Source organism: Notothenia rossii, assembly GCF_949606895.1.
Source record: "Notothenia rossii genome assembly, chromosome: 5".
Lineage (NCBI taxonomy): Eukaryota > Metazoa > Chordata > Actinopteri > Perciformes > Nototheniidae > Notothenia > Notothenia rossii.
In genome coordinates, this window is record NC_136903.1 from 69,476,115 (window position 1) to 69,499,330 (window position 23,216).

The 23,216-nt window shown below is 40.2% G+C and overlaps 1 protein-coding gene across 5 annotated transcripts in view; it reads right to left on the bottom strand.

The window, feature by feature from the left end:
- Positions 1-4,224: 4,224 nt before the first annotated feature.
- arhgap40 (Rho GTPase activating protein 40) overlaps positions 4,225-23,216 on the bottom strand; it is a 28,953-nt gene continuing 9,961 nt past the window's right edge. For 4 of the 5 annotated variants that reach the window (XM_079684844.1, XM_079684845.1, XM_079684847.1 and 1 more), the window contains exons 2-15: positions 19,996-20,222; positions 18,247-18,467; positions 17,316-17,394; positions 16,367-16,515; positions 15,398-15,563; positions 14,704-14,795; positions 14,164-14,241; positions 12,852-13,011; positions 11,555-11,637; positions 10,315-10,521; positions 9,533-9,676; positions 7,867-8,018; positions 7,642-7,697; positions 4,225-7,105 (exon numbers count right to left, since the gene is read on the bottom strand). In XM_079684844.1, the coding sequence (XP_079540970.1) occupies positions 6,999-7,105; positions 7,642-7,697; positions 7,867-8,018; positions 9,533-9,676; positions 10,315-10,521; positions 11,555-11,637; positions 12,852-13,011; positions 14,164-14,241; positions 14,704-14,795; positions 15,398-15,563; positions 16,367-16,515; positions 17,316-17,394; positions 18,247-18,467; positions 19,996-20,203 (1,902 nt within the window). In that variant the 5' untranslated portion in view covers positions 20,204-20,222 and the 3' untranslated portion in view covers positions 4,225-6,998. Of the gene's footprint in view, positions 7,106-7,641; positions 7,698-7,866; positions 8,019-9,532; positions 9,677-10,314; positions 10,522-11,554; positions 11,638-12,851; positions 13,012-14,163; positions 14,242-14,703; positions 14,796-15,397; positions 15,564-16,366; positions 16,516-17,315; positions 17,395-18,246; positions 18,468-19,995; positions 20,223-20,300; positions 21,311-23,216 lie in introns of those variants that run through there. The other variant, XM_079684846.1, reaches the window with a different exon arrangement.

Sequence of the window (23,216 nt, forward strand, 5' to 3'; positions counted from 1 at the left end):
CTACTCCTATTTGTATGCACATGATCAATAAGTGTAAATGCAAGCAATGCTGAATAAATGTCTTACCAGCTTTCATCATAACTAACTCTAGCTTTAACTTGTGGGTAGACTGGCTATTATTATAACGTATTTGTTTGATTATCTTTCACTGGATGTTTTTTTAATTGTCTGGTTCAGGCCTCCATACTGGTCTCAATATTAATCTGTAGTTAAAATGAAATATGTTCTCTTCTAAATTGAGAAAGTCATTGTAAATGGCTGAAAGGAGCTGAGATCTGAGTGAACCAGTTGGGTTATCGGCGCCGGACGCAGCCTCCTTTAGGCTTATTTGCACTGATGGATATTGAAAGATAAAGACATCCTTTTCCATGCAATCATTTTATCTTTAATTACGGGCATTATTTATGGCACTTTTTATATGGAAATGTGATTATATTAACAGCAGATTGATATTGTGGTTTTATTTAAAGCAGCTCTGTTTTTAATTTGGCACTTTTACTTCAAAAATAAAAGGGACGAAGTGGCTGTTTGAATATCTTTGATGTTCCTTTCAGGGTGTCTTCCTGATGCTGATCCACAATCAGCTCTCCGCCTGTCTGTCGGCTTTCTGCGCGAGAGATAGCGCTCTCTTCATTACGCGCTTCATTAATTTAAATGCTAATTGATTCTGTGAGGGCCTTTCAGACAGAGGGCCAAGTTCTGTCTCCCCATCCGTGTGTGTGTGTGTGTGTGTGTGTGTGTGTGTGTGTGTGTGTGTGTGTGTGTGTGTGTGTGTGTGTGTGTGTGTGTGTGTGTGTGTCTTGTGCACCTGCTGGATCCCGGAGTGATGCGTCCTGACAACACAGCCTCTCCTGCCTGTCTGTCTGCCTCAAGTGTGGCACTGATATGTTGTGAGTGCTTCAATCCAGAGACACAAGTACTACACACACACACACACACACACACACACACACACGCGCGCGCACACGCACGCACACACACACACACACACACACACACACACACACACACACACACACAAAACATAAACCACCAGGCTCAGAGGGTCGTAAAAGCACAGAAAATGTGAATAAAGGCAGTTGGCATATTGTTTTGTAACTGGCTGGATAAAACAGAACATGCAGGGGCAGTTAAATGATCTGTGCGCCGTTGCTAGGAGACACCAGGGCTGGATGGTGGAGATAAACGCTGGGATCCCTGGCGGCGGGGCAGAGGGGGGGAATAGTGAGGGGGAGGCAGAGGGTAAGAAAGGGAGAGTCTAGATAAGAGGGGATGGGAGGGGGGTGAGGCCTGTCACAAAGACAGAGGCTTCCTCGTCCCTGCAGATAAGCTCTCCCTCCAACCCCCATTTGACTAATGTCTCATCGTCTGTTATTCACAAAAGTTGGACAGTTGTTTTCCCCAGGGACCCCCGTCCTTCACATGTCCAGTTCACACATTTTCAGTGATTTAAAGATCCCATCCAGGCATGTTGTGTGGATAGAAAATGCTTTGAATATAATCTAACCTTACAGTTTATCCACAGAGACATAAAAACTGAAATATACACTGAAAATATACACTGAAAATTAAAGTCAACGTTAATTAAACGTTGAATTTAATTGAATGGGTACCACTTTACAATAAGACTACCCTTATAAAGGGTTTATGAATAGTTTGTAATTAATTTATTAATTAGATTGTGAATAATTTATGAATCATGAATAAGCTTTTATAAGACATGAGATAAATAGGGCAACTGTGACCGGTTGCTTGCCAAATAGTGAGCCCACATTTATCTGTACTGCTAAGCCTTATATTGGCTACCTAGCTTACTTCGTCTTACTCATCAGCCAGCATCTTTGGTATCTGTTTCTCACTGAGTTGATTCTCGCTAAGTAGCCAATATAAGGCTTAGTCATCGTGCCAAATAGTGAGCCTGTTGATATGAAAACTATGTTAGAACTGGTTTATAAATGTTGTTAATGATTAATAAAGTGTTTACAACCTAATTCATAAACTAATTATAAACCTTTTATGAATCCTTTATAAGGTATAATCTTATTGTAAAGTGGTACAATTGAATGTATTACGTCCACAGATTGAAAGCAATACAATTAATGTTCCATTCAACTTAATATTATTTCTTTCAACCAATGTAATGCAATTATGTGCAATCAGTTGACATAATAATAATTTTGCTTCAATTTGTTCAGTGAACTACACATTTCTTTCTCCAAAAAATCCAGAAGATGTCAATATTATGGAAGCCCTGAGAGACTAGTGAGAACATCTCCAGGGATCCTTTTTCTAAGTCCCCTTTAAAAAACAAAACAATCTTGTGTTTCAGACTTACAGCTCAACCTTATACATAAAGTACAAATATGCCAATCACATTTTGACATATAGGGGGACTTTCAGGCATCATTCTCTAAACATGCTTTAAATACTTAACCTGCCTCTGTCAAGGCCTCTTAACTGATGTCCTTTTTTCAGGTACGAATAAAATTGCAATTCAGCCACATAATTAAGTCAAAGCTGCTACCCCATACTAAAAAAAGCACGTAAGCTTAAAGGGTCAACATGTATTTTTCCTCAGTCAGCCTTAGAGTGCTATGAACACCACATTTGAATGTTAAAAAAAATGGTGTTCCGTTCTGCTCTTTCTTCTAATTTAAAGTAGGCTTGCTCAGGTATAAAAGGTGATGTAGCTATTTCTTTACATCGAGTAGTCTTCCAGGAACAATACTCAGAGTAGATGCCTTTAGGGTACACAGTACATCTGGTTGAAACCAAGCCTGGGGGGTTTTACTTATAGTGCAAACTCTCCAATCACTCATTATTCATTATACCCATCAATGATGACCTCAGTGTAAATCTACCAAATGTTTTTCTTCTTCTTTCTGTTTCCTTACTTGAACCCCGTCATTAGCAGCAGAGATTAGAGTCTAAATCTGAAAGCAGAACTTTTGTGAACACTGTCTCATGAGTGGTGGAGCCTCTCTAAAATGTAAGCACCGGAAAAAGCTTCAGCTCGCAACGTCATCCCTCATCAATCTGGTCGTCTCCGGTCAGCGGCAGAAAAAGACAAAAGCTGGAGGAGAGCGCTTCCTCCATCAACTGTGAGGGAGGCGGTGAGTGCACGGCATGATTAGTTGTGAATGGGACGCAGAGGTCTGATTGGTGGAGAGAGCCGGGGTCAGGCGTTCTGCCAGCAGCTCATACAAGGCTGCTGATTGCTTTTCATCCTCTGATTACAGTAATTTAGATCTGCAGCAGGCCGAGGGGCCGCGTCTGCTGCTGCTCAGTCTGGGGCTGCTCAGTCTGGGGCTGCAGTTTAGTTTGCTTAGGGATCTTTTTTATTGTCAGAACTGAGTGAATGAGGCTGAACAACTACACACAGTGTTCACTCAAAAAAACACAACAGCTGTGTTTTGATGAGAGGTGGGATTCATGTTTGGGAGAAAGTCTTGGGGGCTGTGATTGAAGGAGAATGTGATTAACTATTAAAATGATTTTTTGTAAAATTCTACACAATTTGGTAAATGCAGATCATTATTTGTTTTGTCAGAAGATACTGAATCAATCATGCTAGCATATTGTAATCATCAAATTCAAAATTAAACCTTATTTTTCATAACTCATTTTTGGATTTAAACATAATCAGTTTCTTACATGGTGAATTCAAGAAATATATAACATTTGTATCTTCAGAATCTAATTTTGTGAAATGAAAAACAAAGAATCATCTATTTTCAAATAACTAACAACACTCAAAGACTCACACAGTTCACAACCACTAAATATTCCTAAAATGTTATATGTTGTAAAAATCCATGGCTCCAATATCCAATTCTGTGAAATATAAAACAATGAAAGCTATCAGTTTTCTCCCTTTTGTCTTTCAGGCGGCCATTTGGTCACACTGGGACCTTGGATAATCAAAGCTGATGAGGCGGTTAGTTGCGAAAGGTTTTTCCAGGAGTGGAGGTGATGATTAGTCAAGGAACTGAGCAGCGCTGGCCTCTTCACCCGCACACATTACAAGGTTAATCTCTCCATTGATTACAGCAGAAGAGAAACCAATACCTCACTACAGGTTTTCTGTTTCCACATATGTATGTTTGCTGCTCTGTGTCATGCCGCTGTATTCACAGGAATGATGAATGATGCTTTCAGTTGATACCATCTTTCTACCACACCCATTACTCCATATTGGAAAAATAAATCATCTTAAGCACAACATTAGATTCACATTTATTGACAAAACATTTTTCAAAAGTGTTTCTTTCTACAGCAAAGACTATTTTCACAGAAGTAGTAAAAACAATGACTTGTGTAAAGGGCATAAATATACATTCTGCCGTCTGCTGCCTGACGTCTAAAATCTTCACCATGATGAAGATGAGGAGAGGTCCACAGATGTTCCTGTAACTGTCCATCATTTAGTCTCCATGGGTGATCAGATAGATAACACTGTTTCAGAGATATCTGCCCCAAAGGAAGCCTCTTCATTCTCTCACACAAACACATCCACATACAGTATATACAAACACAACAGAGAATCGGTGCAGTGTGTGACCTCGTGCCCCCTGTTTTTGGTGACTCCACATCATGCTGTGTGTTGTCATGTGTGTTTACACAATAGGTGCCCTTGTGCCTGGCTCCTGGGGGCCCTCGCCCTCTGGGATTCTGCCTCAGAGGTGACCTAGTTCTCCTGATTGTCAGCAGAAGGCAGTTCCATCAGCTCGCTTTGTGCCGAGGCACTGAACTGTGCTGGGACCGGCCAATTGGACTTGTGTAATGAAGCTCATCTCACACACACACACACACACACACACACACACACACACACACACACACACACACACACACACACACACACACACACACACACACACACACACACACACACACACACACACACACACACACACACACACACACACACACACACACACACACACACACACACACACACACACACACACACACACACACACACCCCCCCCCCCCCCCCCCCCCCAAGTCCAGGGGGGCAGCACATAATTTATAACAGCCATTTATTACCCCCTCCTCTATCAAAGAAATGTGATTCCTCGGCATGTTTCTGATGCATGCACCGCACCGCCATTATGGGCCATTATTGGGAGGTGACAGAGATGGAGCAGAGGGTGTTGATAGATGTTGGTGCAGGGCCCGCTGTCATTACGCCATTTATTGAGCAGAGAGTGCGAGGCACTTCCCACAAAATGGCTGCCGAGCTTCAACATGGCTCCGACTGCGAGGAGTAAATGATTCACATCTGACGATCGGCGCTAAAAATGTAAAACACGTTCATTTGCTCCACGATAAAGACAGAGATTTCAGTACTTCTTCACAGCGGTGTATGAATGGATATTTACAAATGACATTAATCATACAATACTGTCTAGGATGTAAAGAGATCCATACAAAAACACATCTCAGCTTCGAGAAATATGTACAAGAACACTGCACATTCCCACACTGAGTATGGGTCACTTCACACAACATACTGTTACACTGAGTGCAGCAACTTCCTACAGCCTCTCTAGCCTACAGAATACTCATCAAATACAGAAGCAACAATGGCATTACATTCATATAAATAACAAGAATAATCCCAGTTTACCCCCAAAGAGTCACTTCAGCACTTTTGGCTCCATTCATGTGTTTAAACTGAAGACCAGCTTCACTGTGGGTCCTTTTCTCCCTTTAGAGGTGTCCTTGAGGTCGTGACACCAAATCCCTTGGTATATAAAAAAAAGGAAACGTCTCTTTGAGCATTGTTCCTTACAGGTCAGGGGGGCCTTGGAAGTCCATGGATTTTGTTCATAAGGCCTAGGAGATGGCAGGTTTCACAGATAAGAAGATGTCAGTTCATCGTAGTCTCTTTGAATGGCACAGATGTAGAACAGAGCAATCCTCCGTCTTTGTTTACTTTGAGACAAAGTGTCCGGCCTGAACGCGGTCAGCGGAGACGTTGAAGGTGTTGGTAACTGTTTTCTTACAAAGAGCTGAAGTCCCGCTCCGTTTCCAGGTTAGCTTCTGTTCCATCATCATCAGTTTTCAATAGATTTTCTCGTGTTGCTGGATTTTAATCATCAGTATATAATTGAAAATGCAGAACATGATACCTGTCTTTTGTCCATATCCTACATTAAGCAGATATCTACTACAGTCATTGTGTTTACTTATCACATCGGAGACCTATATTCGGAATGACATCAATCAATTGACCATGTTACAGTCAGATTTTTCCATTCATCTAATTTCTCTATCGCCAAGTAAACAAGAAACCTGGTTTCTGAAGGAGGGCTAAGAGAAAAGAGTTTGAGTCTAGAATGAATCTCACAATAAATGTTGTTTTCTCCTGTATAATTATTTTTGAAAACATACTGTCAAGTGGCAAGATTATAGACACCATTATACCAAAGAATATGGTTGTTAAACACCTGAATCCTGTTTCAGCTTATTCCAAACACTGATGAATAAAAACCCAGGTTTCTAAAACACGATGTGTCAGTCTGGCCTGAGAGGTGTGGGGGGGGGGGGGGCCTCGTGGAGCTCTGCACCCCCATCTGCCCCTCGTGGTTGGGGATGATTGCTTGAGAGAAAAGATGGCGAACCAAACTGCCCTCCTCTCTTTTCTATGCAGCAGGTTCTCTGTCGGAAGTAATGAGTCACATCAACCGCTTTCTGCTCGCAGCGCCGTGGTAACGCAGGAGAGGAGTGATGGAGCGAAGCGAGGAAAAGAGGAGGAAAATGGAGAGATAGAGAAAAGCGGAGGGGGAGAGAAAGAGAGCAAAGTGTGTTCATAGACAGTTCTTTCTGCTCCTGGCAGATTCTCCATCTCTCTGTTCCTGCGTCCTCCATCTGTCTGCTTTCTCTTGTTGCTCCCAGGATGAAAATGACAAGAGGAGAGGGCTGCGTGAATTTGTTTTAGGCTATGCCTGTGTCCTTTGATTTGGCGAGCTGTTGCCCGATCTGTCCGTCCTTCACAGCCCTCGGCCTGCGTTGGGCTTTAGCTTGATAACCCACTCTCCTCCTGAGTTACTGTTGAACAGATCCAGAAGGTGTGTGTCGGGATCCAGGCAGTGCTCACCTGCAGAAACACACACACACATGAGTAGAAGCCCTCGTTGTTTGAATGTTAAAATATATATAAAATAAGGTTGATTTTACTTATGAAAACGGCTACAATTAAAGATTATTTTCATCATCGATAAATCTGCAGAATATTGTCTCAATTCATCGAATAGGGTACAAATGGACATTTAAAGTTTGTTTGATACCCATCCTGAGAGATTCTTGGAATTATTATTCAAATTTCTTTTACAACTATTCAATAAATTGTTACATTTTTCAACACTTTTATCAATTCAAGACTGGCGTTTGATTTAAACAGTAAGCCAATAACCACAGATACGAATGTTTGAATTCAGAAGTTTCATGTCACGAAACTGATCTGCATAAACACATGTGTGCAATGAGCATTTGTCTGCTCTGATAACTACAGATGCACTGCTCGTGTCTCTTTGCCGTTTGCACACTTTATTAAGTAAGACCTTGCTACCCTCATCAGTTAAACGAGCAGAAAGACATGCAAATGCAGAAACACTGGAGCCACGTCCAACTCACCAATGTTCCCTCCCACTTCGAACAGGGCGCAGTCCGGATACGCCACAGAGCCGTTTCTGTTGAGAAAAAACATGTGTAACATCCATCTATTCATGAAGGACATAGCTTTCTAAAAGGAAATATACGTCAGGTGACAACAGACTACCACAAAACTCTTAAACTCAACTGCAGTGCACACTACGTGACATCATCAGCATGTATTCATTTAAACGGGCAGAATCGTACCTTCTCATTTTGCCCTTCCCGTTGTCAGGGCTGCGGAGGGATTGGCGCTGAAACTGTGTGAGCAAGTCTGAGGCTCGAGAGTTGATGTTGAGTTGATACTCCAAGGTGCCGCTCACCAGATCCCCGAGCTGGATCTTCACCGTACGACACAGCTGTAAAGGGAAACAGCAGTTAATACATATTATTCGTTGTATAGTAAGTATATATATATATTCATCTTGCAATCTGCTAATTTATATAAATAGTTATCACCGCAATAATCCGAATTTAATTTTGTCTTAATTTACATTATTTAATTTCGCATTCTGTTCTTGTACATATCACATTCTATTAACATGTATATAGACTTTTTTAACTACTTTTTATTTTGTATTTTTGTATTTTATGATATATGTTATGTTATATGATATATTGCTGGAGGAGCTCAGGTCAGAAGATTTTCATTGCCATTTCTACACTGTAGCTTTGTGCATACGACCGTAAATCCCTTGAATCTTTGCAGGGCTTGACAGTAACGGTTGCCAGGTTGCCATTGGCAACCATTCGGAAAAAATGTCAGCCACTTATTGCCCTTTGGTTGCCATCAGTCGCAACCAGTTTTTAATATAAAGAAATAAGGACAGCAACAGCTAAATGTGCACCCCAAAATAGATAAATGTTAAATATTTGTTGTATTAAGACGAGTGATATTTATTTTTTGTTGTGACCAGTCGGAACCTGATACTTAAGTTGCACGTGCATTGGTGTGATTACGGAGCCAGAAAGCGATGCATGTTTACTCACGTGCGCGGTGCGCCGTGTGTTTGTTTTACAAAAAATGGCGAAGCAAATTAAGTTGTTTGACTGTGGGGTAAAAAGTTCGGCCAACCCGTCAACATCTCAAACGAATGTTCACAGTGTTCGACTGATAAAGCACAAGATGAAACCGAACGAAAAACAAAGAGGAAGGTTGTCTATTCACTTCTGGTAAAAGTTCCTTCAAAATAAGAGTCCCGATCTTATTACTACCAAAATAAAACTGCAAAACGAAACTTTACCATAGAAAAATATTGTCATACAAATATAATCAGTTATATAAAAAGGTAACACATTTTAAATATAGTTAGACATATTAAAGGTAATTTACAGCATTAATAATTAATCTAATCTAATTCTTATCTGTGAATGGTTTTCATTTATTTAACATTAGAAATGTATTAGTCTGGCCAATCCAAGACTTCAATGCTGAAGGGCCAGTGGATCTATGGTGGGGATACGGATGACCAAGAAACTAGTGACTTGCTCAATTCATTTGTGAGGGATCTGTGAAGAACAACAGCTGCACTACTGGTGTTTTGTATACCAGCAATTGAGGGTGGACAAGTTTACTACCACTTTAGTTTCAAATAATTGTGTTAATTACTTATTGTAAAGCATTTGAACATTCTTTTGTGTCACATGTTCATTATTAAGTTGATGTATTGTATAGTATCTTCATTATTTAAAATATAAGGTGACTAAAAATGGCAACCGTATTTTCAGTGTTGGCAACCAAAAGCTGATGCCTGGTTGCCAGCCTGGCAACCATTTTTAAAAGTTAGCGTTGAGCCCTGCTTTGAAAAAAAAGTAGTAGCATCTAAACACCGAACACCATGTTACATTTGACTGACAGAATGAAGCCGCTCACCTCTGCCGTGTTCTTATCCGTTTTGTCTCGGCTGTCTGTGTGGATCTTCCTCAGAAGGTTCTTGATGCGGCGATCGTAGAACTGGTAACGCCGGTTACTGTTTTCATTCAGCTTACGCACCTGGCTCATGAGGAAGTTAGGAATCTGAAGAGAAAGGGGAACATGACGCAATATTATTTTTATGGGCTCTCTTTGCCTTTTTTTTTTAAATCAATGTTTCTTTATTGAAGAACAATCATAGAGGGCACAATTGAGACAATGATCTTACTTCCATTACTGATGGAACTATTCATGAAACTAACTAACCATCGCCACCTAAAACCCCTACCTTGAAAACCCAGAGAGACACAAGTTTAATCAAAAAGCACATTGATTCCCTGTTAAAAGAGAAAACAGTGTATACATAATAAATAAATAAAATAAAAAGTAAAGACAGATAAGTAAATAAAAAAGGTAAATACGAGGTAGGTTGGGAGTGTATGGAGGCTATTGAAATAATCAATAATAAAAAGCGTTGTAGAACACCTGGGCTGTGAGAACCCTAATAATGAACCAAGTTACATTTAATTACAGCTTTAGCTGAAATTTCATTTCCAAATTGCCAGACAACAGGGCTATGAAATGGCAAGTTTGTGTGAAGAATCTTGGACCTTTATTAACTAAGAAACCGTCCTAACTTCACAGAAAATGTGGTTATGAGCATAAGTACACACTGAATAAATAAATCCCCTCTTTTATCGAATTCTTCCACAGTTTAAGGTTGAACATGTGTGCGGCCCTACCGTCCAGAGCAGGTCCTGGTAGCGGATGAGGAGCCTCATGACGTCAGCGGCCTTCTCTGCGTGTCCTTTCTCCGCGCCCTCCGTCAGCCTGCTGGGGACGGCCTTGTGGAGGAAGAGGTTGGGAGCCATGATGGTGGCTACAGCCCAGAGGTTCATCCGGTTCTTCCTCTCCCTGGAGACCACCTTGCTAAGGAACTCCAGGAGGGCCTGAGGGACACACGGACAGAGACAGGTTGTGAAATCAAATGTTTAACCTGGATGTTGAACTACACTCACTCATTCTCCACAGAAAATTAAATTCTAAACTTTTTGTTATGGTTTCTTATTTTAGTATTTATTACTGACACTCATCACGAAAATCATATTACAACATATGACAATTCTCAAATGTAGGCATATGCCAGACAGTTTGCACACGGCACAACAACTGCTTTTATAAAGTCTTTCTAGGGCGTTACCTATGCTAATAATAAAACATTTAGCCACAGACTTCCAATTTAGGTTAAATTCATTCAGCACATGTCTTAACAACAGAAAATTAAGAGAAATGTTAAGAAAAGCTGCATGAGGCCCATTGTGTAAATCTTGAAAAGGCAACCTACACTGAGGCACAACATGGAGTGAAGCGAGCTGTCACATTGAATGAATAATCTGTATCTCCTCTACTAAGAAGTATGTTAATGCACAGTTAGTTTCAGCTGCCTCCACTGGAGTCAAAGTAATTAGTTCAGGTGGGTTTAAAGCTCCTGGATGCTATAAGCAGAGCTGACTGCTCACTTGTGTCGGTGAAAGTGAGTCATGGTTAATGCAATCCATTACATAACAGAGCGGAGGGTTTCAAATGTGGATTAAACTGTGGATGTGGTAATGCATTATCAAAACGGGACTTTGGTCCTGTCGGGTTTCATAAAGAAGGGGCTACATTCAGATGAATTTCAGCTAGGAAAAGTGATTGTGAAGAATACATGATGTTACTTTGAATTTTGCTCTTTTGGGGTCATTTATAGATTCCGTAAAAATGCCTGTGTGAAGTTTCTAACACTTGGAAATCTTTCTTTAATTAATTGTTATTTTTAACCTGTATTTTGCCTTTAGATCAAGTATTTGCATAGTGGAGGAAGTACTTTACTCAAGTAAAAAAGTAGCAATACCACACTGTAGAAATACTCACTAAAATGTTAGTTCTGGGTGTGTGTGTGTGTGTGTGTGTGTGTGTGTGTGTGTGTGTGTGTGTGTGTACCTTTAGTGTGTTCCTGTTGGGCTCAGGCAGCAGCAGGATGAGCAGGTTCAACATGTGGAGTTTCTGCCTAAGCTCTGTGATGTCTGTAGGAGGAGGGAGCAAAGGTAAGACGGGTTTCTCACACACACACACACACACACACACACACACACACACACACACACACACACACACACACACACACACACACACACACACACACACACACACACACACACACACACACACACACACACACACACACACACACACACACACACACACACACACACACACACACACACACACACACACACACACACACACACACACACACACACACACACACACACACACACACACACACACACACCTCATTTCCTCTGTGTGTGTAAGAGTAATGGGATATCTTTAGATTAATGACATTGTGAAAGGTGGCCATTAGGTTTGTTAGCTTATGTCTCTGTGGTCAAAAGTCATTTATCACTTTGTGCTGATTCTCCTCACAAACTAAACAACACTGGGTCATCAATCAGATCATATTAATATGAGTCCATTTTTATATTAAGGTGAGACTATTGTGAAAATAGCACATCTTTTACAGCTGCTTTGTCACAGTGCGGGGACGCCTCTTCAAAGGCTATCAGTCTGTTGATCTTAATGTTGGTTTCAGAAGCAGGAAGGGTAAAGCATTGGGCTGAAGAAGCTACAGAGTTAAATATAATGTGAACTGTGCGGAGCTCTCTTGGAGAAAAAAAAGAAAAGAGGTATGACTGACTTGTACAGTAAATGCAACTTGCCAGAAAAGTAAACACATGCACATTACAGTCAGATACACACCCTTCTGCTTACTGATGGAATTTAGGATCTATAACAGGGCTTGTCATTATTGTTATAGACGTTCTTTATTTACTTTACACTCTAAGTATAGTAAAAGTTAAATGTCACAATAGTTGGCTACAAAAATAATTGCAGGGCAGACACAGCTGTATTAAGCATGGCTTAATTAGCATGGCTAAATTCAGACTTGTTTTTTATATAAAACATTGAGTAACTGGAGCCCCATTAATCAGTATCTTATTTCATCTAACTAATAAAGTGAATTAAAGGTATGTAAGTGTACCTCTTTCCATTTCAGTGAAACTTAAAAAATAATACACAAACATACTTTTAATACAAACAACAGACGTCTCGCAATTGTAACAGCCTCACCCAAATGGACAAAAATAGTATGGGTGTGTTAGTGTGACACGACACTCTCTTTTCAAAGCTTACACTGTATATAAATCTGACGAGACTCCAACTGTTGCACACTGACCTCTGACGGCACTGAAGGTGTTGAGGTACTCGGGGGTGAGCAGCGGGGCGGGCAGTTCCCGGATGAACTTCTTGAGCAGCGCGGCGGCGTCGTTGGGACTCACGTCGTCCCAGCTGACCTGCCCCGAGTAGAAGTTTGTCTCCAAGTTCTGCTGCAGCATCTGCAGGTAGAAAACAACGAGAGGCTTTCAGAACGCAACAACACAGAGAGTCAGTGCAGAGTTACAGACATTACCATACATATCAGTGAATTTATTATCAGTGACTTTGTTCAACGCTTTTCAATTACTTTATTGTAATCAGATTAAGTTTCCCTAATTATCAACACAGAAACCATTTTTTGTTTGACTTGTTTGTTGAAAACATTTGCTTGTTTTAAAGGATTTGCGACTCCTTTGCGAGGCCTTCATGTAAACTTTAAAAAAAATGCAACTTCTGAATGGACCAAGGTTTTCAAGCAAATGGTAAATAGTAGCTTTTGTAAATGTTGCATTTTCAGTGACATTCGTTTTGAATTATAGTGATAAGAAGAGCTCTTCACTCACAGAGCCGACATGGCAGCTAGTATCAAATGAACTCTTCATGGCTGTGGATGTTACAAACGGAGCATGAGGTCACAGCTAATTAACTGACACCATTATCAGTCTCTATTTGTGCCTTGCATGTATGAAAGTGTTTATAAGAAATATCATCTTCAGTTTCTGATTCCTTTTTTCAGCCTTTTATGGAAATACTTCAATGGTTTAGGCCGGATTTTGAGTATAGAAATATGCTGAGGGTGGTAGAATATGACTATTTGTATGTCTTATTTTGGTCCAATTATATAACCATACAGATTTAAAAATAAAATATCAAAATGATCAATTCTCTCTCATTATCTTTTCTGTCTAATGTATAATCTGCCAGAGGTACGTAATTGTCCCAGTGATTTGTTCTAATTTGCTAAATGGCGCCCTCTTCTGTCTGCTTCAGTTGAATTGATTCACCGTCAACTGTGCTTTGGGTGAATTCATTACAGTATGAGAAGGTGAATCTGGCAGCAACAGCTGGACAAACCTTTGTTGATTAAGTCTCATTGGACTTCTAAATGTCATCTATAGTTAAACTGAGAGAAGCTGCTTGGTTTTCTGTTCAACCACTTCTGACATTTAACATTTCCGATATATTTGCCCCCCTTTAGGTCATAAAACATCCTTTCATAAATTTGCTTTGGACATTAGATAATTAAAAAGTGTAAAAGGAAACCATTTTGAGGAAATAATGTGGTGCAGTGTCAGTATTTGTGACTGTATGTGTGGATCCAAATGTTGTACCTTGATTCTGGACTGAGATCCTGGAACCCGCAGGATCCCCTCCGAATCAACGCCCTTCTTCTCCAAAAACGACAACAACTGCAGAGGGAGAGAGAGGAAAGAGAAAGAGACATTACAGCCAGGCAGCAGCAGATACGCATCTCACGCTCACCTCTGCTGGTTATTCTCAGTAACTGCTGCTACACGCAGGGTGTGGTCCAAGATGTTCACATTCAGAGGACACTGAGGTTGTTTTGATCTGCTTATCTCTAAAGACACTGTTTGCAGGTTCAACAAAACCAAATATGTGCTGAACACATGTTGAGCATGTGAATTCAAAAAAGATGCACCTGTCAGACCAGATCTATATCCGATCTGATATATTATGGGCACATTCAAAAACACTAATGATTTCAGAGGTTGTTTGGATGAAATACTAAACTAACAAGTCAAGCCCACATACAGTACACAGCACAGATAGTATCTAAAACAAATATGTTCATATAGAAACCCATCTTCCTTGTATTTATTTTCAAGGTCAGATGCACTTCAGGTTCTTACCGCTTGCATGTAGAGAGGAATTGAGGTGTTTGGCTTCATTTTCTGATCGTTTTCCAGCAGCGTGGCCAGCGGCACCCCGTACAGCGGGCTCTCTGTGAAACACACAACGTTTCATTTCATTGTTCTCTGCTTTACGTTGACATTTAGCCAAAGTTGTGTGTGTAATGCTGTGTGTGTGAGCAGGCCGACATGCAGAAGCTGCAGCGTGGCTGATAGATGTGTTGGAGCAGAACATGTACCTATAGTTTATTGTAGAGAGAAGAAATACACAAATATTTAGCAAAGAGGCCTGAGCTTTAAATAGATTCAAAGAATGCAGGAAACTGGAGGAGGTCTCTGCGGTTTTTACACATTTGACAGTTTGTGCGAAGCTAGAGCTGGCGATAACCAGGTGCCATTTTGAGTCAGTTTTCCTTTGATGTCATTGGCTAACAATTAAAGAGAACATATTAGAACAACTGCACATAGTTATTATTGTATCGTCACAACAATAAATATGAGCCGTCTGCGGCATTTTTGTCCTGGTGTGTGTGTGTGTGTGTGTGTGTGTGTGTGTGTGTGTGTGTGTGTGTGTGTGTGTGTGTGTGTGTGTGTGTGTGTGTGTGTGTGTGTGTGTGTGTGTGTGTGTGTGTGTGTGTGTGTGTGTGTGTGTGTGTATCGTGCTCCCTTCATGTGTATGTGAGTGCTTTCATACCTGTGTTTTTCCTCTTGCTGTGTTTTTGCCTTTTGACCTCCAGCTCTAAGAGGTCGCACAGCGCTGTCATATCGATGAGAGCAAGCTGACGCACCTTCTTCATGTCAGAGTGCGACAGATCCTGAACACGAGTTACTCCGAGACGGCACTTGGGGCAGATCACCCGCTGAGAAGGTGAGAGGCAGAGAGAAGTGAGTAGAGGAGGATTGGAGATGAAGTGGAGGTGAAGAGGACAAAGCAGAAAAAAAGCAGAAAGAGAGAGAATGGGAAGAAAATGGCAACAGTGTCAAATCCTCTACTTAATACTCAATGTAATGAAATCAGTCCTTTGCCTGATGAAAACTCTCTTTCCCTTTCACTGATGAAACTCATTTACCCTGTAATAAATAAACCGCTTGGACTCTGTGACACAACAACTCTTCTTTTGTTTTGAGCTAATCCCCTTATTCATTTATTCTGCTTAACCCTGTTATCTAACTAACAGCGGGGTAGATTAGAATTGGCTTACAATAACAATACTGTGTGAATTAACAGGTTTACATGAAAAAGAACCAAAACCCAACGTACAAAGATCCGAACTGAGGCTGAAATGTTCTGTGGTTTCTGTGAAGCTAAAGCTCTAAATGACTGAGATTATTTTTCTTCCTTCATCAGAGATAAATCCGCTGCGGTTCACAAAAAAGACAAACTGTTAATAGGGGTTATTATTCAACATTTATGTGCCTTCCCTTTCCAGAAGCTGTGCGATTACTTTCATGTCCTGTTTTCTGTCAATATCACACCCGCCAAAGTCATTGAATGTAGAAAATACACACAGTTGGAACGCTATTTCCCTTTTTGCCCCAATTGTCTTCCTATTTCATGATGTCAATGGGATGTTTACAAAGTTCCCTATTTGAAATGACACTTTCAAACTTTCCACAGTTTTCCAGTCATGAGTAGGCGAGGGGAGAGTGTTTCGGTGCTTACAGGCAGGGTGCAATCCACTTTCCTGCGCTGGCTGTTGTTCTGTGGCAGGCTGGCCTGTTTGAGGAAGATGACGGCCTGTTCGCAGTAAGCCACGTCGGTGATGAAGAACTCCTCTTTAGGAGCGCCTCGCTGATGCTCCGTCGGGACAGCTGAGCGGAAACAAACAAACTTAAGTCTATTTGTTCATGAAAGGAAGGTCACAGTAAATACGTAGCATGGAAATGAATTTGATGCACGGTCGGAAGGGAAATAGAGGAAGAAAAACAAATATGAGGAAATGTACCCACACGCTCTCTTTATCTTTTATCTACCAAAATAAGAGGACAAAACATTAGAAGGTGGGACCAAATTCCTAACTTGAGTCTCTTATTACTTTGGCATTTATCATAGTATGGCACTTTCTTTACTGGATATAACATGTGTATCTTTGTTGTTTAGAGATAGCATGTTTTTATTGTTAAAACATGCTAGTCAGTAAAACTCCAAGAAAGCAGAGAAACTCAGATGTTATTATTATTATTATTATTATTATTATTATTATTATTATTATAATATTAAGGATAGTTCCCCTCTTCATTTTTACTAAGTACAACACCGTAATACTTTTGAAAACATTGAGGTTTGATAAGTGACTAGTAGTAGTTACGTCAAAAGTTCAATATTTACATATATATCCTTCTGAAATGTAGTGGAGTAGAAGCATAATGGGGCATACAAAAGAATCAACTAAAGTAGAATTACCTTTTGTACTTAAGTACTGTACTTGCATTCCTTCATCAAATCTAGCAATTATTAAGTTATAAAGCCTTGTTTTTATCAATAACATTATCACAACAATTGTAGCTATTGCTGTTTGTGCTTTCAGTGTACTTTCAGTTCTTTGTTTTTCCCTTAGGTAACTCGTATACATGTGGCTTACTGTAATAGTACTACTGTGTGTAGCTCTTACCTGATAAAGGGGATTTGGGAAGTGATGCCATGCTGTTGTGGGCAGAGTCTTCACTATGATGGGAATCGGGCAAACGGGTCTGTTGAAAGAAAGCATTTAATAAAACGTCAAGTCCAATTCTAATCATATAACCAAAGATTACAAATCACAAATGTGCCTGAAGGGGCTCCAGAAACTGTTTACAGCATAGGGAACCCTCTGACCTTGGACCCTGGATCCAGATTAGATAAAAACTCTCCAATAAATTGTTAAAGCAATTGTGGTGGGTTTAATCTCCTCCTATGTCTTGTGTACAGACATACAAGACTCTAAGGAACAACTTTAGTAAAAGAAAATCACTCCTGTAATATGTTCTCTACCAGTGGGAATAGCCTTGGTGTTTGATATTGTCCACTGAGCGGATGGAGCGAGTGTTTCCTTTGATAAGCGGCAGATAAGGATCAGAGGAGCAGTGTTCTCTCTCAGGACAGCTCAGACAGACAGACGGGACAAAGCATGGCCTTTACAAGTGATTTGCCTTTATTGTCACAGGTCAGCTCCTCTGCATGGAACAAGACAGCCCAGCAGAGTCCTGACAGTCACCGGAGAAGTGGCTATTTTAGATTTCAATGCATGCAGCTTTGACTCAGAGAGCAGAGCTTGCTGTCAACTTGTGTGACAGAATAACAGAAATCCTGGAAATGCAGGCAACCATTTTATAATATCAAGAGGAGCTTAGTGTAAAATCCACATGTAGTTCATAAAGCAAATGTATGAATGTGACTAACCATTCAATGCTGCTTTGATCTTAAGGACCCCATGAATAAAAAGCATGAAGTGCCATTGTTTTCATTTGAAGGCATCGACAGTTCCTCCAACAGCAGGATACCAGAGGTTGCGGTGCATTTAGTGATTCAAATAGTTTTTTAAAAAGGTGTTTCAAAGTCCTGACCTTGGAGATGGAGGGGTTGAAGATGTCGCGGACGTCTCGAGGAGCCGGTTTGTTCCTCTTGCGGAGGGACAGCGTGTAGGAGTCCAGGCGCCGCTGGACGGCCTCGGCCTGGGTCCGGGTCAGAGTGGACAGCAGCACCGCGTTGTCTACATCCTCGCTGTCCTCGCTGATGAGGGTCGACAAACCAGCATCGACCAACCACTGCTCCTCCTGTTCGCCTTCTGAGACACAGAGAACACACAGACCACATGTCAATACACAGGGATGATGAAAACACGTACATATAATGCACATTTAAATGTAGTATTTTAGCCATTTTGACTACATGACTAGAATGGTTTTGTGCATAAAGTCTCTCAGTTTGTAGTATCTAATTACCAGTTTCAAACAAGTAATACTTGTACTAAGAAATATTTTCAAAGAAATGCCTTAGCTAGTTAAGACTTTAGTAATGTATCAATCTGCTAGGATACCTCTGTAGCACAGTCCAATCCAAAGCGTGTAAACAGGAAGTCGCTGTAGCATAACTATCAAATATAATATTGTAGTGGGTTACACAATAGATGTGACTTAACTGCCTGCCTTTTGTAAAAGTAATCATTTTATTTGTGTCTGCATTGTTGGACAAATAGGTGTTTCAGAGTAAGAAGTAGGGCTGCTAAATTAATCGTATTTTAATCGCGATTACGATTATGGCTCGCAACGATTACGAAAACAACGTAATCAAAAGAAAACGATTATTTTTTTATTATTACTTTTTTTTTTTTCAGTTGAATTATACTTTAAGTTCAGGGTAATCAACTGTTAAGAACATACTGTTCAAAGTCAATGAGTAATCGCATTTAATAATTGCAATTACAATTATTGACCCAAATAATCGAGATTATGATTTTTGCCATAATCAAGCAGCCCTAGTAAGAAGTGTGATATTACTGATGGTTTAATAATATATTCTGACTATTTAGCTAAATGTGGCATAACGTTTTGTAGTTTGAGGCATGTTGTTATATTTTCGTGAAGTGTGAATATCATTTTAACGCATTTTGATCAAGTGTTAGCTCAGATCTGTCAACCACAATTAGCCTTATCATTTTAATTGTTCAATGTATACGGGGAATTTGCAAGTAATCTTATGCTAGCATTATGAGTTAATTCAGATATACACAGCAGTTACACTGGGAACCTAATGTAACTTTTTAATAACAACTAATCAGTCTTTAGAAATGAATAAATCTCAGATGAGTAAAGAATGTGTTGCATGAAGAGCTTGTGGCACTAAATACAGTAGTTGCTAAGTTGTAAAAGGTATGTAGGAAGACAATAAAAGAATTGAATCTTGAAACTAAATAATGGGACACGCTAACAGATGCAAAATGCAGACCTCAGAGGATTTACTCATTAGTGGCAAATTCATTCAAAAGAGTGATCTCTTTAACATAGCATCAAAAGGATAGAATTAACACACCCAGATCATTTGAATGGACATAATAAAAAAGCATTCCCACGATGAAAGGCTTTGTGGTTTCTGCAGATAAAACACCCCCTGCCACAAAGTGTTTGATAGTGTTGTCATGGTGATGAGCACTTCTTTGCTGCAGGAGGGAAACCTGATACGTTGCCATGGAGGACCTCAGCAGCAGCTTTGCTGAAAACTGATGCTTTGTCATTCTAAAAGCATGAACTCATGGAGTCTATCTCATCTGTCACTATCTATTCTTCATCTTTCAGAACAGGATAATCAGGATTTACCTTCTGATTGTCTGGAGTCTCTCCTGGAGCATTCGAGGTCTGTGTAGCCACTCCCCTGTCGGATGGTCTCCACCTCACTCCAGAACGAGTCCAGGCACAGTTTGTCGGGGTGCTGCTCCTGGTCCTCGGAGGATGCTGTGTGCGAGGTGCTGTGAGGGTGCTCAGCGGCTGCCTGGTCCTGCGGGCTGGCCCAGGGCTCCACGCTCATCTCGGTGGGGCTGGGATTTCTGTTGCAGACATACACACACGTAAAGAAATTGCACGCATGCATGCAAACCAACGAGCAGAGACACAAAGACGCATACAAACACAGGAGGAATAGACACTGGAGCGACGCGGGGAGGATGAATCAGCCGGGGGAACCCAGAGAGATGGAGACACAAAAGGAGCGGGATGGAGGGCGGGCCGGAGCGAGGAGAGACGGCGAGAGCGGACACAAAGGGGGGTCTCTATTGTTCTTGAAAAATACAGCCTGGAGGCACAGTACCCTGCATATCCACTAGATGTCACTGTTACAATGTGAGATCCTCTTGGTCACACCCATTTTTGTGCTGAAACAGACACATGGCTTAGTCCCACTCACAATAGAACAGAAAACATGCACAGAACAATTTCAGGAGAGTAAATCCTAAATCATGTGAGATTCTTTACTGAACACAAACAGCAGAAATGCAGCGAGAAATCGCTCAGCATGACTCAACAACAGAGGTGACTGTTCTCTGCCAACAATGGGACACACTCAGCTGTAGGCAGCCTCTTATCCTCGGGCACTAAAATGTGATTTTGTTGATCACAGACACAGGAAGTGGTCAGCTGAGTCACTCCATCAGTGTGCGGTCCAGTCACATTCCTCCAGTCAGCGAATATCAAGAGACATACCAAACCACACTTGTCCATATCTGAGGAATGCCAGATGGCGTATCATGGCAACATGAGTGTATAGTTAGATGTATGAGAACACACCTGTCATACTTTCAGCTGTGAAGCAAAAAGCTAATCAAGAAAGTATTGATAAACGCAGCAACTAAATGTCAGTTCAACGCAGATCAGATTTGTTCCACATCAGTGCTTTGGTGTGTTAAACCAGTTTCAGGACATCTCAGAGTAGAGACGGGGGTGGGGGCCTGTGATGTCAGAAGTTGTGAGTTTCACTAAGAAACGGGTATCAGTGCTGGACCGGAATAATCCAGTGCCAAGTAGTATCAAAACGTAGGCAATAAAACAATACCTGCATTCTTCCTTTTTGTAACCATATCTATCCAATACAATCCAACTGTATTTCTATAGCACTTTTAAAAACAACAGAGTGCTGTTAATCAATAAATGTATATATTAAAAAACAAACAGACATGAAACAAATGTAAAACACAGGAAAATAAAACCATACTTAAAGCCATAGACTGAAAACTCTCATACGAGACTTAACAACAAAATAAAACCCCAATTTAAAAGCACAGACTGAAATGTCTTAGAGGTGGTTTACGCACGGGAGAATAAGTGGGTCTTCAAGCGAGATTTATGAAGAAGAAAATAATATTGGTCTGGTTTTGCTTGCAGCCAATCACCAAGGATACATCCATTTCCCATGACTTTTATTGGACCACTACTGCACCAGCTACAGCCCATACATACTTTGGTGTATTACATATATACACATTTTGAACAAATATACATTTATTTGTGTAAAAATCATTTGAATGGGGAGTGATGATGGCATTTTACACGAGTGAATGCTTCCATGTTCATGATGGTAATTGAATGAAGTCCAAAAAAAAGTACTACGTGTATATTGTTCTCAGAGTATTTGTAGTATTATTATTTTTCTAATAATACCAAGCCCTAGTTTCACAGTATTCTGAATTCATATACTCTATTATAAAAGAAGCAATTTCAGTGATAAGGACTGGATTTAAAAATAAAAATGTGTTATGGAAACAGTAGTGAAGAAATCATGTCTTAAGATGAAAATGCAGGTGTGCCACCATCCCTATTTCATAACTACTTTTAATCGCATTAATCCTCTGCATTAAGCATAAACTGTGAAATGTTGTCGAGTTAAATGAATCATGACATTGTTTTACTCTCCAAACAGGTATGATTACATTCCGACATATATCAGAGCAGTATGTAATGGGACAGAGCAGTTTATTATTATTATATTATTATTATTTTTCACTAGTTGACTTTCTTAAAATGGTCCTCACTACACATTAACTGACCCAGACATTGTATGCTCATAGACTATTGCAAAATATGATGCACAGAGTTAATGTACTGGAATGTATCAGCAATAGTACTGTACAGACCTAGTGTGTCTGAATGCAAGCGGTACTGGCTAGACAAAACACGATTATCAGCTATTTGTCCAATTATAAATCAAGTGTTGAGTCTATAAAATGTCATAAAATAGTGGAAGAAGGTCCATCATACAGTATGAGTCAAACCCTTATCTTTCAAATTGCTGCTGTAGCCGGGCCAGCAGAACCCAACTCAGAGATATTCTATTAAAAAACAAAAAAAAACAGAGAAAAGCAGAAAATCCTCACAACTGAGTAGCTAAAATCAGCAAAAACAATTCAAGTGAACAAAATTAATATAACAATTAATCAATTATCCAATTTTCTGTTAAGAAATGTTCGGTTCCATCAGTCCTTTCCGCTTAAGATTACTTTTTTAAACGGTTTATAAGTCACAGTTAAAATGTAACATCACGTTTTATGATCTGTCTATATATATGATCTGTTAATAACGTTTGGAAACACTTACATGTTTGTTAAGAGGAATTATCTCCATCAGATCCAACATGCTTTAGGGAAAGAGAATATCGTATCTACTATGTAAACAGCACTCCACTTTAGCCAATGACTTAAGAGTTACGTTATAGAGTCAGTAACGGGAGCGAACATGTGGTGAAGCATTCCTCATAAGCAGAATTGACATAATCCGTGATATCTTAATACAGAATCTGCCTCACTAGATCGCCCACACACATCTGTACAAAGCCACAACATGTGCTCACAATCTGCCACTATTATGCACACACCACATCAAGCCTGAGAGATCAGAGGTCTGCAGACAGCTGGATCACAGCAGTGCAATCTGGATCCACTTCAACTTCAAGGGATGCAGCCAGAACTCACAAAATAATTGAGCATAATTGTTATAAAGCGCTCAAGAAAAACTTTATTGTATGAAGGTTTGTCTTTAGAATATCAGGACAA